Raw genomic sequence first — 14118 nt, forward strand, 5'->3', positions numbered from 1 at the left:
CTCTACTCTTATCTTCTAGACTTTTATCTTTTTATTTTATTATTTATTTTAATTAATATTCTAAAAAAAATTCAAAAGTTGAAGACTCTTTATGGGGTAGAGTTCTATCCCAAATAGAATTCTACCTCATCTTATCTTTAATTTAAAAGATGATTTTAAAGTTTTAAAATGGTCATAGCTAGATTTTGCATCCAAGATCCAAATCCACATGAATTCTACCTAGACTAGATCCTAATCAATATGAATCCTAGACAAGGTCAAGATCCATATTAACTTGGATCAAACAAAGTGAATCCAATCCAAAAAAATATCAAAAATAAAGGTTGGTCATTTTTTAAAAATGTATTTTTTGTGTCAACTGTAATTCGATTTTGAAAAACAGGTTGCCAACGCGAAGTATATTATGAGGCGGATCTAACGGTGGTCATATCTGAATTTTGCCTAAATTTAACCTATTTTTTACTTGATTTTTTATCAAATTTAAATATTAAAAACAAAAAAAATCACAAATTATACTTAACTCAAATAGCTTATATCAGAGTGCTCTGGGCCACGCTCAGACCCTGATGATGTCACCTATATTTTAATACATTTTCACAATTTTATCAATTTTAAATAAATATTCAATTTAAAAGTTGTATTTTTTATTTTAAAATCATGACAAAATAAGCAATATTATATTTTTCATTGAGGATGTACCTTTGGTCATCATGATTCTAAGGTATATGACTGCATTAAATATTATGATAGAAGCAAAACTAATGACCAATCAACTCAAAGATGATTAATCAAGTTATATAGTTGTCACAAGACACAACACTTCCGAGAACAGAGAAAAGATAGTATATTCTCACATTTTGTGAGATATAATGCATAGGCTTCACATGCATGCAGTGAAAAGTGCACCTAACAACCTAGATGCTGGCCCAACTCAAGCCACCACCAAGGTGTTCAGCATGCACTTAGGTCGGGGTGATTAAAATGAAAATATTACATTTGCAGGTTCTTTTTCTTTGGTCCCATATTCCAGGGTACCATTCAGATATTTTTTGCTTTATAATATCTACAAGATCTACCATATAAATGAGTTCAAGCCTGAATGACCTTTTGATAGAAAGCAGATTCATGCTTAATGTATGAAATTATATGGAGACCCACATTACGTCTTAGAAATGGCAAATGCTCTATTATTTGTTTCTCAAAGAGTTTTAAAATTACTTATCGTTCCTCTCAAAATTATTTGAGCACCAAATTTCATTATAATGAATGATAACTTATGTAAAGAACTTACTGAGAATATAATGTGGCAGCTGCACTCATGTCATGTCTTTGATTTGTCCAATTTCATTATAATGAATCTGCTACTAGTACTTAACATCTTCACACAACTGATCTTAAGGCAAATACCACAAAGACACCAAATCCATGAACGATCCACCATTCACCAAACAAACCAACTATAAATTTTTTCAAATTAGAATAAATCGCTTGAAGCATCATGACCAAACAGCCATATTCAACCAACAAATTCACAATATATTTGTGTGGACCCCGTTCGCACAAATTGTTGCAAACCATCAAGTATGGTTAAAATCACTGAAGATATTCACAATATATTAGTGCGAACATTCTCACATTCGCATAAATATGTTGCAAACCTCTAACTAAGGTTTAAATCACCAAGGAGATTTGCAACATAAACTTCTTACATTCACACAAATATGTTGCAAACCTTTAAATATGGTTAAAATCAAACTAAGAAAATTCAAATGATATTTATGTGAGTCTACCGACATTCACATAAATATCTTGCGAACCAACAAAAGATTAGAATCAGTCAAAGAAGTTTCACATAATATTTGTGGGGCCCGGCTAACATTCACACAAATATCTTATAAACTTTTGAAAGAATAAAATCACTATAAGCATATTTACATGGCATCGACCTTTCAACATTCACATAAAATATTGACATCTTATAGTTGCATGATGTCATACTCATATAAATACTTGTGTTTTTCTTTTTTGCAACTATGCTATGAATTTTTTTATGATTTTAGCGATATTTTGAAGGTTCGCGACATATTTATGTGAACGTGGAGAAGTCTACGCAAATATGTTATCAATTTTCTTTGTGATTTTAATCATATTTAAAAGTTCACAACATATTTATGTGAACATGAGAAAGTTCACACAAATATATTGTGAATCTCTTCGATGATTTTAACCACAGTCAAAGGTTAACAACATATTTGTGTGAATCTTCTAAATTTGATTTTAATCATATTTGGAGGTAATCTTCTAAATTTGATTTTAATCATATTTGGAGGCGACAAATTGGTACAAACGTGAGAAAGTTCACACAAGTATGTTGTGAATCTCCTTAATTTATTTTTAACTATATTTTGAGGTTTACAATATATTGGTGCAAACGTGAGGAAGTTCACACAAATATGTTGCAAATTTTTTCGATGATTTTTAACCATAATTAGTGGTTCGCAACATATTTATGTGAATATGAGGAGGTTCGCACAAATATGTTGTAGATCTCTTCAGTGATTTTTTACCATATTTGGAGGTTCACAATATATTTGTGTGGATGTAAAGAGATCCGCGCAAATATATTATAAATTTTCTCGGTGATTTTAACCATATGCAAAAGTTTGCAATATATCTGTGTGAACATGAGGAAGTCTACGCAAATATATTGCAAATCTCTTTGTTAATTTTAACTATATTTGGAGGTTTGCAACATATATGTGTGAGTGTTTAGAGATCCGTGCAAATATGTTGTAAATGGTAAAATGATCCTAAAAAGTCGGGAATCAATGATTTTAAAGATGCAAAATATTTTGGCATATTTGTGGGTTTTAGCAAATATGCGTCATTTTTATAAGACAATATGATCATTTTTTTTGCACAACCAATTGTACTACAAATTGGCTTTTTATGTTGAATCATCAAAATGTTAGATTTACATATTTGTTGGTATGTTTTCTAATTTAACAATCATACTGGGACTGAGCGAGGTAGGCCATGAATCGGCCCAGACTCAAAAGCCTCATTTGTGCTCAATATCGGGCTGGCCTGCGGGTTCAAGCTGGATTCAGGTCTTATGGCTCCAAGGTTGGGTAGGAAAGGTCTTTCTAAACCCATCGAAGTTGAGTTGGCCCAGCTTAACCAAACCAGAGACCAGCTTGGTTTACTATTGGGTTTGGATCAGGTCTCGGTGTGATCCAGCTGACTCACTCATGCCATCGTGCCATAAAAACCCTTCAAGTACCCAACCCGATGTCCATCAGTATTCAACATAGAGACCAGCATCTGGTGCCCTTGCCATCTTTTGGACAAACAGCAGTACCAGGAGCCCAAGCAAAATTTTCTAATACCCAAGAATAGAAGCAGATAAGAAGAAATCACAAAAAGCAGTCATTTTGTTGAGAAAGAGTGAAATTTCATTAGATGGGTCAATGAGAGATCACAAGAATGAGAAAGAATACAAGTAGGAGAGGGTAAGCAGAAAGAGCGTGAGTAGTAGATAGGAGCCCAAACGCAAGGGCCCAATCCAATGATGGTCTGAGTTGGGCCATTTCAAGGTAGCAAAGTTCCTGATTTCAATTTGGATCTGTCGAGGTAACAGCCAAGATTGTTTCCCTTCAAAAATTCTGCTGTTGCGTTCTAGCCAATGTTGTCAGTATCAGAATCGGACCTGTATCGCTTGGCCAACGATTCAGGTGAATCGGCCGACACTGATTCTCAAGTGAATCGTTCTGAGTCGACCAAAAATATTTAAAAAATATTACGTGTCAATCAAAACGTGACACGAGCTAAAGCCATTAAAATAATATTAAAATCAATTTTAAGCTAGACTGAGATTTTAACAAATTTTAACCAAATGAGCGTCATATGGAAAACCATGCTAAAACCAATGGCCCCATCAGACGGATCAAAAGATGAATACTTTGCCAGGTATGTGTAATCAACCTTTCAGAACAGTCCCACATTTTTCTTTCATAGGAAGGGAGACTCCTTGAAATTAGAAGTCCCCCAACTGGATCGAATGGAAATGGCCATGTATGTACGTATGACATTTTTTCACAACAGATTTGATCAAAGTCAGCTGCGTGGCGGAATGGAGCAAAAATATGATAAGATGCAAATTGCACATAATGAATATAAAGATGATAATCTTCAATGCTGGCAAACATAAATGTTACTGATTGTTTCTCTTCCTATTGAGTAGAATTTTTTCCAACTAGCTCCATTACTAGTATGGTGATGGCTTGACTTACATTATCAAAGTTATGTTTCATTGAAATTCTTATACCACAACTTGATTTCTTCATTTTCTTTCGGTATACAAATTTTCCCTTCACATTATGTTGAAGCCCAAAAGCTTACACCAAATGATGTTGAGCCTACCAGTTTTGGCACAACCTAAATGAGTCACCACATTTTTAAAGGATAGTTTAAACTACATTTATTATCACTTGGCGATTTCTTTGATATAAAGGACATATAAATGATGAACCCGCTCAACAAAAATCGACATGATGACAGAAAATGCAAAAGCCCATTTATCTAAAAACATAACAATTAATCATACATAAGAGAAAAAAAGGTGAAAACATATGGTTACCTACTACAGTAACTAACAAAAAATCATTCCAAGGATTTTAGTAACCTAAAGAGACCTGCTGCTTCCCTAATCCGTGAGAACTCAATGCAGAAAGCTTGAACTTCAATAAGCAGATCATTCACTGCATTGTAAGCACAAGAATGAGACCAACTGAGGCACCTAAACATATATCTGTCTACACAAAAACAAAGACATGCAACCAAGCATTAAATACCCTTGATTATTTTGTTCCGGATGAGGCTCTGTAGAAAGACACACACTAGTCTAACTAATCTGTTTTGCATATATTTATCCTGAAAAAAAAAGAATAAAATGTGAGACAAAAAAAATCTTCCAGACAACAGTCTTCATTTTCATTCTCTCAGATGCTATGACAACAAGCTGGACAGAAAGCACAAGGAACAGGATTCCGATAAGGTTCATATTTGAACATTCTTTCCAAACCAAGACTTGAGGCGAAAGTGAATCCTCTTCCAAAATTCATAAAAGGAAAAACATTAGCATGGAATAAATTAATCTTCACTATAAAGCAACAACGTACAGACTCAACAACTCCAGTCAAGACAGGGCAGCAACTTTCTCAGGTGCTTGTAAATCTGAGAATATTGTGCCCGTGAAAGTGCAAGCTACTTGAGAAAATTGAGACCATAAGTCACAGGTCTGAACCTATGGCCCCATTTTCCAGGGAACCATATTCTCAACCTTTGTTGTGCCACAGGTGAATGTTGGCTCATGAACACACCTGCTTATAAGCAAGGGTTGCAGGCTCCAGAGAACTCCATTCTAGTTGAAGCAAGTTAAAAGCTAGAAGCGCCCGTGCAGACAGAAGGTAGATGTTGGAATAAGATTAAGGAGTGACGGGGCCTCCGTTTTTCAATTACCAAGTACTGAAAGGGCTCACCCAAAAATACTATTCAACGAGCAGCCTTCTCCACCACAAACACCACACCCCCTTTTCTCTCCTCCTCCTCCCCCCATTTTTATGTTTAAGGAGTGATGGAGCTTATCCAGAAAAATGATTTTCGGCAAGATCCGTTCTCATGAAACATAGGTAAGTGAAGAAGGGTTACCTGAACACCATTGAAAATCTAAATCCAAATAAAGTTGTGCAGAATACCGTTCGTATGGAGTTGGATACTAATAACCAAAGGCACAGATTTTGGAAGAAAGAACAGTATTCAATTGTGTAGCTCGTTGCAGCTAGGTATGTATTTGATATTGCAATATTATTATATTTAATTATATTTTTTGTTATGAATATTACTCTTGTGAACTATAAACTTATAGCGCATGCAGTATTTTTATATTTAATTATGTAATTACAAACTTATGATCCTTTTAGATCAGATGGTGGGCTAGGTTTAGTGGAGATGCTCACACATAGCCCACCTTTGTGCAACTTATATTGAACCAGACATGCAATGCTAGTGAGTGCAAGAGTCATTGGAGTTTCTTTAGTGCATACACCAAGAAAAGAAATCAAGTGGAGCACTCACTTGTCAATTATCTTACATATTGCCTACAACTTCAGACTGAGGTAGAGATCAAGCTCCTATTATCCTACATTGTCGAAATTATAAAAATTTAAATTTAATTCGGTATATGTATCATTAGAATCATAGTCACCTATATCGTTCAAGGTAATATCTCGACCAGGGTTTTTCTCAGAGAGATTTTCAAAAACTGGTTTTTCTCAGGAAAACTTGTGAGTTTTAAAATAATTTAAAATATATATATATAGTATTAATAATAAGGATAAGAAAATAATAGGTTTTGCATCAAGTTTTCTTGCAAAAATATAATGAAATAAGTTTGGAAAGTATTTAAAATATAAAAAATAAGAAAAATTTTACATAAATACCATGATAATATCACAATATTTTCATTTTATCGATATTTTGAAAATATCAAGAGATTTTCCTGATATTATCAGCTACCTTAATTTCTCAGAATTTCTCACAATATTTTCAAAATATTGCTAATATCGGTGACTATGATTAGAATATGTATCAATTTTCTATATCATATGCTGCAGTTTAAAGTTGGCATATTTTATTTTTGAAAGTAAAACATCTGAGGTATCTTATGCCATTTCTTCCTTTGATATAAAATCTTCTTTCTCTTAGTTTTTTCTACCTTTATAAAGACACTTGTTTTAGTTATCGACTCCAATTTCATCCACATCTTTATCCTATTGAAAGAGAAACAGCAACATTTTCTCATTATTTTGCAATTACATGTGAGGCTGCACAGAAATGCATTACTAGGGGAATGTTAGCAAATCTGAATGCTAGATGCACACAACCAAAATGGTCATGTAGAGAAGTAGAAACAAACCTTAATATTTTCACAAGATTGTATACAGTTTGATATGTAAGCCTGTACAAAATCTGTTGGAAGAACAACTGTTGTTGTAAGTCTGTTAACAACCTCCATTGAATGCAAGCTCATGTCCATAGTTACAAGAACACGGAAATATCTGAAAACAGTCAGTTTATTAAAAAGCCATGAAATAAACAGATGTTATTGTCATAAAATTGACTAGACACAAAATAAAAGTGATCTTACTCTGAAACTTCAGGAGAATTCATCATTTTTCTCAGAACTTCAACTGCAATAAGGGGATTGTTTTCCACCAGTTCCTAATAGAGCAGTAACCTTATTCAAGATCAGAAATCTGATAGAACTGAAAGAGAGGGTACAGATAATCACATACAGGTAACCTTCGAGGGGTAAGACCACAATGATACACAAGCTTCGGATCATTTGCAAGCTCCAATAGCAGTTGCTGTAAAGCAACATTACGAGGTTAGAATGCCCTACTGAAAAAAAAACCCTACTATTTTCAATGGAAATTCACATGGTATCAGTTAAAACAACAGGATAGGATACTGCAAGGTTTATATAGTAAATTAAACTTCCATATGTCAAATAAAAAAATCATTAGTGGCTGACAGTACAAATCAGTGATACATACAGAAGAGGCAACTATCGCGATTCTAAAGAAAGTTAATTACAAAAACCAACGTTTGAAAACTCACCGGGTCAACCCGGTGACTCAGTTGACTGGGCCCAGATCGTTCAAGTACTGGGTCAAAATCCAGTACAACTCGTCTATGTGGTCATGGCCGAGTCAGCCAAGTTTTCGCATGACTCGGCCAAGTTTGTCCATGACTCAGCCGATTCATGCATATATATACATATATGATATATTTATATACAATTATATATATTAAACAAAATATAATATAAATATTATGTATATTATATATAAAAATATAGTTATACGTGCACTATGTCACATGGGTGCGGGTGCGGGGATGCGGCACTTTAAAAAACCTTGGGTGCGGGGGTGCGGCAAAGAAAAAATGTAAAAAATTATATATATATATATATATATATATATATAATTTTGAAGTTTTAACAATTAACATTGTCATAATATCATTCATCATGCATGTAATATATCAAATTAACAATCTACAATTCTATTCTATATCACAAAAACTAACACCACAATTAAATCAACCTAAATATCAATCAAATAAGTAAAGCAGAAAAGAACTAAATTACATACCAAAAGTATATCCTACAATGTATATGACGATGAAGTAATGGATCTTAATAATTTTTTGCTTTATCATCAACTGCATCATAAGAAGGAAGACTGAGCTTAGATAAATCTATGTTTGTTATGTTGAAATCATGTTTTTCATCTAAGTCACACACTTTTGGGTTTACATCTCAAAATTTGGATGTTCCTTGTATGCATTACAAACCCAATTTGAAAATGTTAAATAAAATACAAATATATTTAAATAAAAATCTAAGAAATAATCAAATAACTAAGAGAGCAAATTAGTACCTGTATTCATCATTGGTTCGCAAAAGTAGTCGAAGATTTGAATGAACATATACTAAATCCTCTGCACGGTTGCTGGTGAGTTTGTTTTTCTTCGTGATGTGGATTTGAGAATATGTGCTCTAATTTCTTTTACAACAGGATGAACTTGCAGGTTGGGATAGCAATCTCAATGCAAGACGTTGGAGAAGAGGTGTTTTTGATCCAAATGTTGACTACCATGTAATAGGATCTATATTATCCTCCTCTAACGCGAGTAATGCCTATCCATATAATCTCGAAAATGCAAAATTTTCAAACTCTTGTGTAACTTGATTTAGAATATGTGATTCTGGATAAAGTCTTGTCATACACATATTTTTATGCCTTGATAGCTCTGGGTCTAAATTTGGAAGGACATGACCAATACCCACATTGTTGTCACTTTTTTGCATAATATTTTGGATTAAGAGAATGTGTCATGCAATGCAAAGAAGTATTGCTCTTATCCCATCTTCTGACTAAAACTGAATGAATATAGTTAAAAAATTCTGAATCATTACATGCAGGATTTTTTTTCTTCATGCTTGAAAACTACACCTTGTATTTTTTCAATCATATCATCCCACATTTCATAAATTTTGTTAAGCATGGGCTCATCCTTATCAGTTTCTCTCAGCATTTCCCAAATAGGTTGTGTAAATTGAAGGAAATATACGACTCTGTCCCAAAACTCATCATCAATAATGAATTTCTTAATTTCTTGAGCCTTGACATCATCATCAGCACAATAGAATGTCTAATTTTCATCAGTCACCACGCTAACCAAAGCATTCTTCACTTCCTTAATCATCTTCACCATCACAATGATGGACGCAAAACGCATTTCAGTGACCTTCAACAATTTTAAGTTAGAATGCCTATTAAATATAGCATTGACATGATGATGGTTGACAACAAAATTCCTAATGCTTTTGACATTTTTTTCAAATTCCTCAATCCATCAACATAGAGCATATGTTGGTTCTAAATGCTCTTGAGGGCTAGATTCAAGCTATGTGCTACACAAATAGTCCAAAAAATATGAGGATACTCTCTCCAAACTCAATGTTGCACTTTTACAAACTAGAGCGTTGTCTGTGATGATTTATACTACTTTTTGATCACCCACTTCTTTTATTACTTCTATAAACAACCCCTTTAAATACTCAATATTTTTATATTCCCCAGATGTATCAACTGCTTTCAAGAATACTGGGTCACTAAGTGAAGAAGCAATGAAATTGATTAGTGGACGCCTTTGAATATCGATCCACCCATCATAAACAATGAAAACTCGATTTTGCTCTCATGATATTTTTTAATCTCTAGCAACCTCTCCACATTTTCCCTCTCTTTTGCAAGAAGTATGATTCGTAGTTTTTCTGAGCTTAGAAGTACATAGCTACTCAAATTACAATTTGCCAAAGAAGTTATTAAATCCTTCAAATAAGGATTTCTAGCTGCATTAAATAGGAGTGAACTATAATAAAAATACCTCCCTACTTTTCTATTGATCTCCTCCCTTCCATATGTATTGAATGATGCTTTTATCGTTCATGTTCCTCTACCTCTTACATTGACTTTTCTTTTCTTTTTTTGAGCATCTTCTTGGTGGCTTTCAAATAGCACACTAATTGCAAAAGAATCAATCATTGTCTTTCTCTTCCTATATTCTTCTTGTATTTTCTTATATTGTCTTCACATTGCTTCATCAACTTTTCTACATCCTAAAATGTCATATTCTGGTATCTTCAACAAATGAGCCTTAACTCTTGTGTAAGACCCAACAAAATCTCTTTCACTGAGCTTGCATCAAAATCTCTTGTTTCCACCACCTCCAATTTTTGCAAGCTTATCTACATGTACCCATAGTAGCCCCGCATCATCACTCACACTACAACTATCAGCAACACTAGCAGTAGAACTCACATTTGGGGATGAAGATGACACAAGTCTTTTCCCTTTATCCGTCATTTTTGTCCTGAAAACAAAAAAAGTTATAACTTATATTAAAATCAATCAATTATGCACACAATCAAGATTTATAATATTGAGTGAAGGCAAGAATCAAAATACGACAACTGAAAACAAAGATATGTGAGAAATAGAAAAGAGTAAAAACCACATTGAGTGCAACTGCAAAGCAATAAAAGTCAGCAAATAGAGACCATGCATAATACAAAAATGATATTTTTTTTTGGAAAAGTTCGTTGAGACTTGAGAGAGAGAGAGAGAACAACCAAGAAAGATCAATAACAGAAACAAAATCTATAAAAAAGGTACAAAATTAGAAAAATTACACCTCTAAATTCTAAGTGTCCAGTTCATTCATTATGAAAAAAAAATCTAAGTCTCCATTCATTAAGAAAAAAAATTTGTCTCCAGTTCATTCATTAAGAAAAAAAAATCCTCTCCAGTTCATTCATTGAGAAAAAAAATCTAAGTCCACAAAATAGAAAGAATATTAATCCAACAAAGCTACTCCTCAGAAACGCAAGACAACCTTTACATTAAATAGAAGAATGACAAAAAAAAGCACAGTTTTATATGCCCCAAAATTAACAAGTAAAAAAGTTAATTTCTCACAAACTATACACACTGTAGCTCAGAACAGTTTTCTTTCACACAAAAAGAACTATTAAAGCACTGTAAACTAGCGCTCTTATATTTTCCACATGAATCACCAACCATAGAAAAAATCACAAGTTCATAAAAAGACAAAAACAAAATGAAGAAAAATCTACTTTGCAAAGTAAACCCTCAACAACAGATCATCTTCAGATCCGCAAAAAGAAACGACACCAATAAGGTCATGGCAACCAACATTACTATAATGTAAGAAGAGTCAAACCCATCAATGATCCGAAAAACTCAATCCATATGAAAAAAATCTAAAAAAAATGATTTTTTGAATGAACTCTCAACTACAGTCCATCTCAAGAACAAGAAAAAAGGAAAACAGAATAGATAGTGAGAGTGAGAGACGGAGGTCGAGTGAGAGACAAAGGTCGAGTGAGAGAGATAGAGAGAAGAGGCAGTGAGAGAGACAGAGAGCGAGTGAGAGACAGAGGTCGAGTGAGAGAGACAGAGAGAAGAGACAGTGAGAGTGAGAGACGGAGAGTGAGTGAGAGTGACAGAGAGAAGAGAGTCAGTGAGAGTGACAGAGAGCGAGTGAGAGTGTGAGAGAGAGAGAGAGCGAGTGATAGAGAAGAGAGAGAGCGAGTACCTGAGGAGGAGAGGTCGGAAGGAGTCGTCGAAGAGCGTCGACATCGACAGGAGGAAAACTCAAGAGGATTAGGGCAAAAAAAAATTTCCCTAACCCTCCTCCCCTCAACCCTTTTCATCAAGCATTTTTTTTGTCCAAAAATTGGACACAAATGAACCTGAGTGTGTTGACCGCACCCAGGGTCCGGTTGCTACACTGGGTGCCGCACGCGCACCCGCGTCGCGTCGCATCGACGCGGCTGCAGCATCCAATTGGCCGAATCCCTGTGACTTAGCACGTGCACTAATAATACTATACATTAAAATATTATAAAAATATCATATAATGCATATTATATATAATATATTGATAACATACTATAAAATATTTTTATACATAGTATATATATTTTATATAAAATATAAACTTAAAATGTCCCAACCGAGTCACGAGTCACTCAAGGATGAGCCAAGTGACGAGTCACCGGGTTTTAAAACCATGACAGAAACCTCATGAATTTCAACCAAGCATCGACCCACACATAGATAAAGAATATCAAATAGAAGCATGCTCTTTATCAAATTCAAGCACTATGTGATTGAAATTTTAATTGTTCCCCATGTAGTCAAAGTCTCACTCAGGTGCCTTGGACTAGGTGGCCTGAGTAAGCACATAGTAGGGCATGTAGTCTGCCATCGCCGACCAAGTCTTTTATTTTTTTACTTATATTTTACAAAGGAGCGCGCACACGGAGGGGGTGCTCTCTCTCTCTCTCTCTCTCTCTCTCTCTCTCTCTCTCTCTCTCTCTCTCTCCTTCTTCTCTCACTCCCCTGCCCTCTTATCTCCCTCCATTTCCTCTCATGGCTGCAACCCCTTCTTCTTCTTCTTCCTCTGTTTCTCTCTCCCCTGCCCTCACCTCTCCCCTTGATTGCTTCCTTCTTCATCTGTCTCTCTCCCTGCCCTCCCATCTCCCCTTCTTCATCTGTCTCTATCTCCCTGCCCACTCATCTATGATAATGTATATATACATAAAATATTCTATGATATATATTTTTGTGATAAACTGGTAGTACCATTCTATGAAAATATTCATGTTTTATGCAGTGCTTTATGTGATTCAAGCTGAAGAATGCATTTTTATTTAGTGCTTTATTATGTTATTCATGTTAAAGTGATTTATATGATTCATGTTTTATGCCATAATTCATGTGATTCATGCACAGGAAATTAGGAATGCATGTTTGATTTGATCTATTTATTGTGTTGTATGTTAATCAAGAAGCCTCCACACACCACATACAAGAGGCACAAAGTAAATCCTCTTAAGGGCTAATCAAGAACACTAAAACATAAAAAATATATTATTTATTGATGAACAAATGCACACAAAATGCATAGGATACAAGGGGCTCAAGGTCCAATATTTATATACAAAAGAGGGAGTGAAGAGCTCCCAATATAGGTGTTGGGAGCTCCCAACCGATAGATTTCTATAAGTTGAAGAGCCCCCAACGGTTATATTGAGGTTATATTGTCAAGGACAATAATGCTCTTGATAATATAACAAAGGTTAAAAATAAAGAAAAAGAAAAAAAACAGTTCAACCCCTAATAAGTGATTCCTATTACAAGGGGTCAAAAGACCAAAATACCCCTGGAGGGCAGAATATATTACAGTTACAAAAATATACCTATATATGTATTTGGACATATATATGTATATAAAATATATATACATATAGGTTATGTCACACGAACACTCTATTTTGCCCTTTGTACCCATGTCGACAGACGTCGACACCTGGACACGTCATTTTACCCTCTGTACACATAAGTTTATATTCAATTTCTAATTTACAATTATATTATCAGTTTATAATTTTATATTTTCAGTATATAATATATATTTTAGATATAGCATATATATTTAGATTATATTCAGTTTATTTTGAATTTATTTTGTATTTATGTGATATTTAATATATATATAGTTGTGTCCCTATATCCACATCTTTTGGAATTGCCGTGTTGTACCCATACCCATACCCGTACCCGTACCCAAATGACATATATAGAGAGAGAGATAAGGAGCACTCATATTCTAACACCCCCTTAAAACTCACAAAATCACACTTGAGAGTTTGCCAAGAAGAAAGTGGAATCTGGGAGAGGGCATCACCTTAGTAAAGAAATCTGTCAGTTAATACTCATATAGTACATATGGTTTCAGGAATTCTTCACAAACATAATAAAAATTCATTTCAATATGCTTTGTTTGCTCATGAAATGTATGATTGTTTGCAATATAGATAGTGCGCTTACCTAAGTCATAGGGATTCGGCCAACCAAGTGCTGCACCCGCGTCAATGCGACGCGGGTGCGCGTGCGGATG

The 14118-nt window shown here is 34.3% G+C and overlaps 1 protein-coding gene across 2 annotated transcripts in view; it reads right to left on the reverse strand.

The window, feature by feature from the left end:
• Nucleotides 1-4465: 4465 nt before the first annotated feature.
• LOC149838131 (uncharacterized) overlaps nt 4466-14118 on the reverse strand; it is a 55486-nt gene continuing 45833 nt past the window's right edge. For both annotated transcript variants that reach the window (XM_090007598.1, XM_090007596.1), the window contains exons 8-12: nt 7356-7427; nt 7208-7281; nt 6977-7118; nt 4854-4932; nt 4466-4760 (exon numbers count right to left, since the gene is read on the reverse strand). In XM_090007598.1, coding sequence (XP_089863724.1) covers nt 4663-4760; nt 4854-4932; nt 6977-7118; nt 7208-7281; nt 7356-7427 — 465 coding nt within the window. In that variant the 3' untranslated portion in view covers nt 4466-4662. The remainder of the gene's footprint in view (nt 4761-4853; nt 4933-6976; nt 7119-7207; nt 7282-7355; nt 7428-14118) is intronic.

This window comes from Nuphar pumila, chromosome 5, assembly GCF_984573655.1.
Source record: "Nuphar pumila chromosome 5, dmNupPumi1.hap1.1, whole genome shotgun sequence".
NCBI classification, from domain to species: Eukaryota; Viridiplantae; Streptophyta; class Magnoliopsida; order Nymphaeales; family Nymphaeaceae; genus Nuphar; species Nuphar pumila.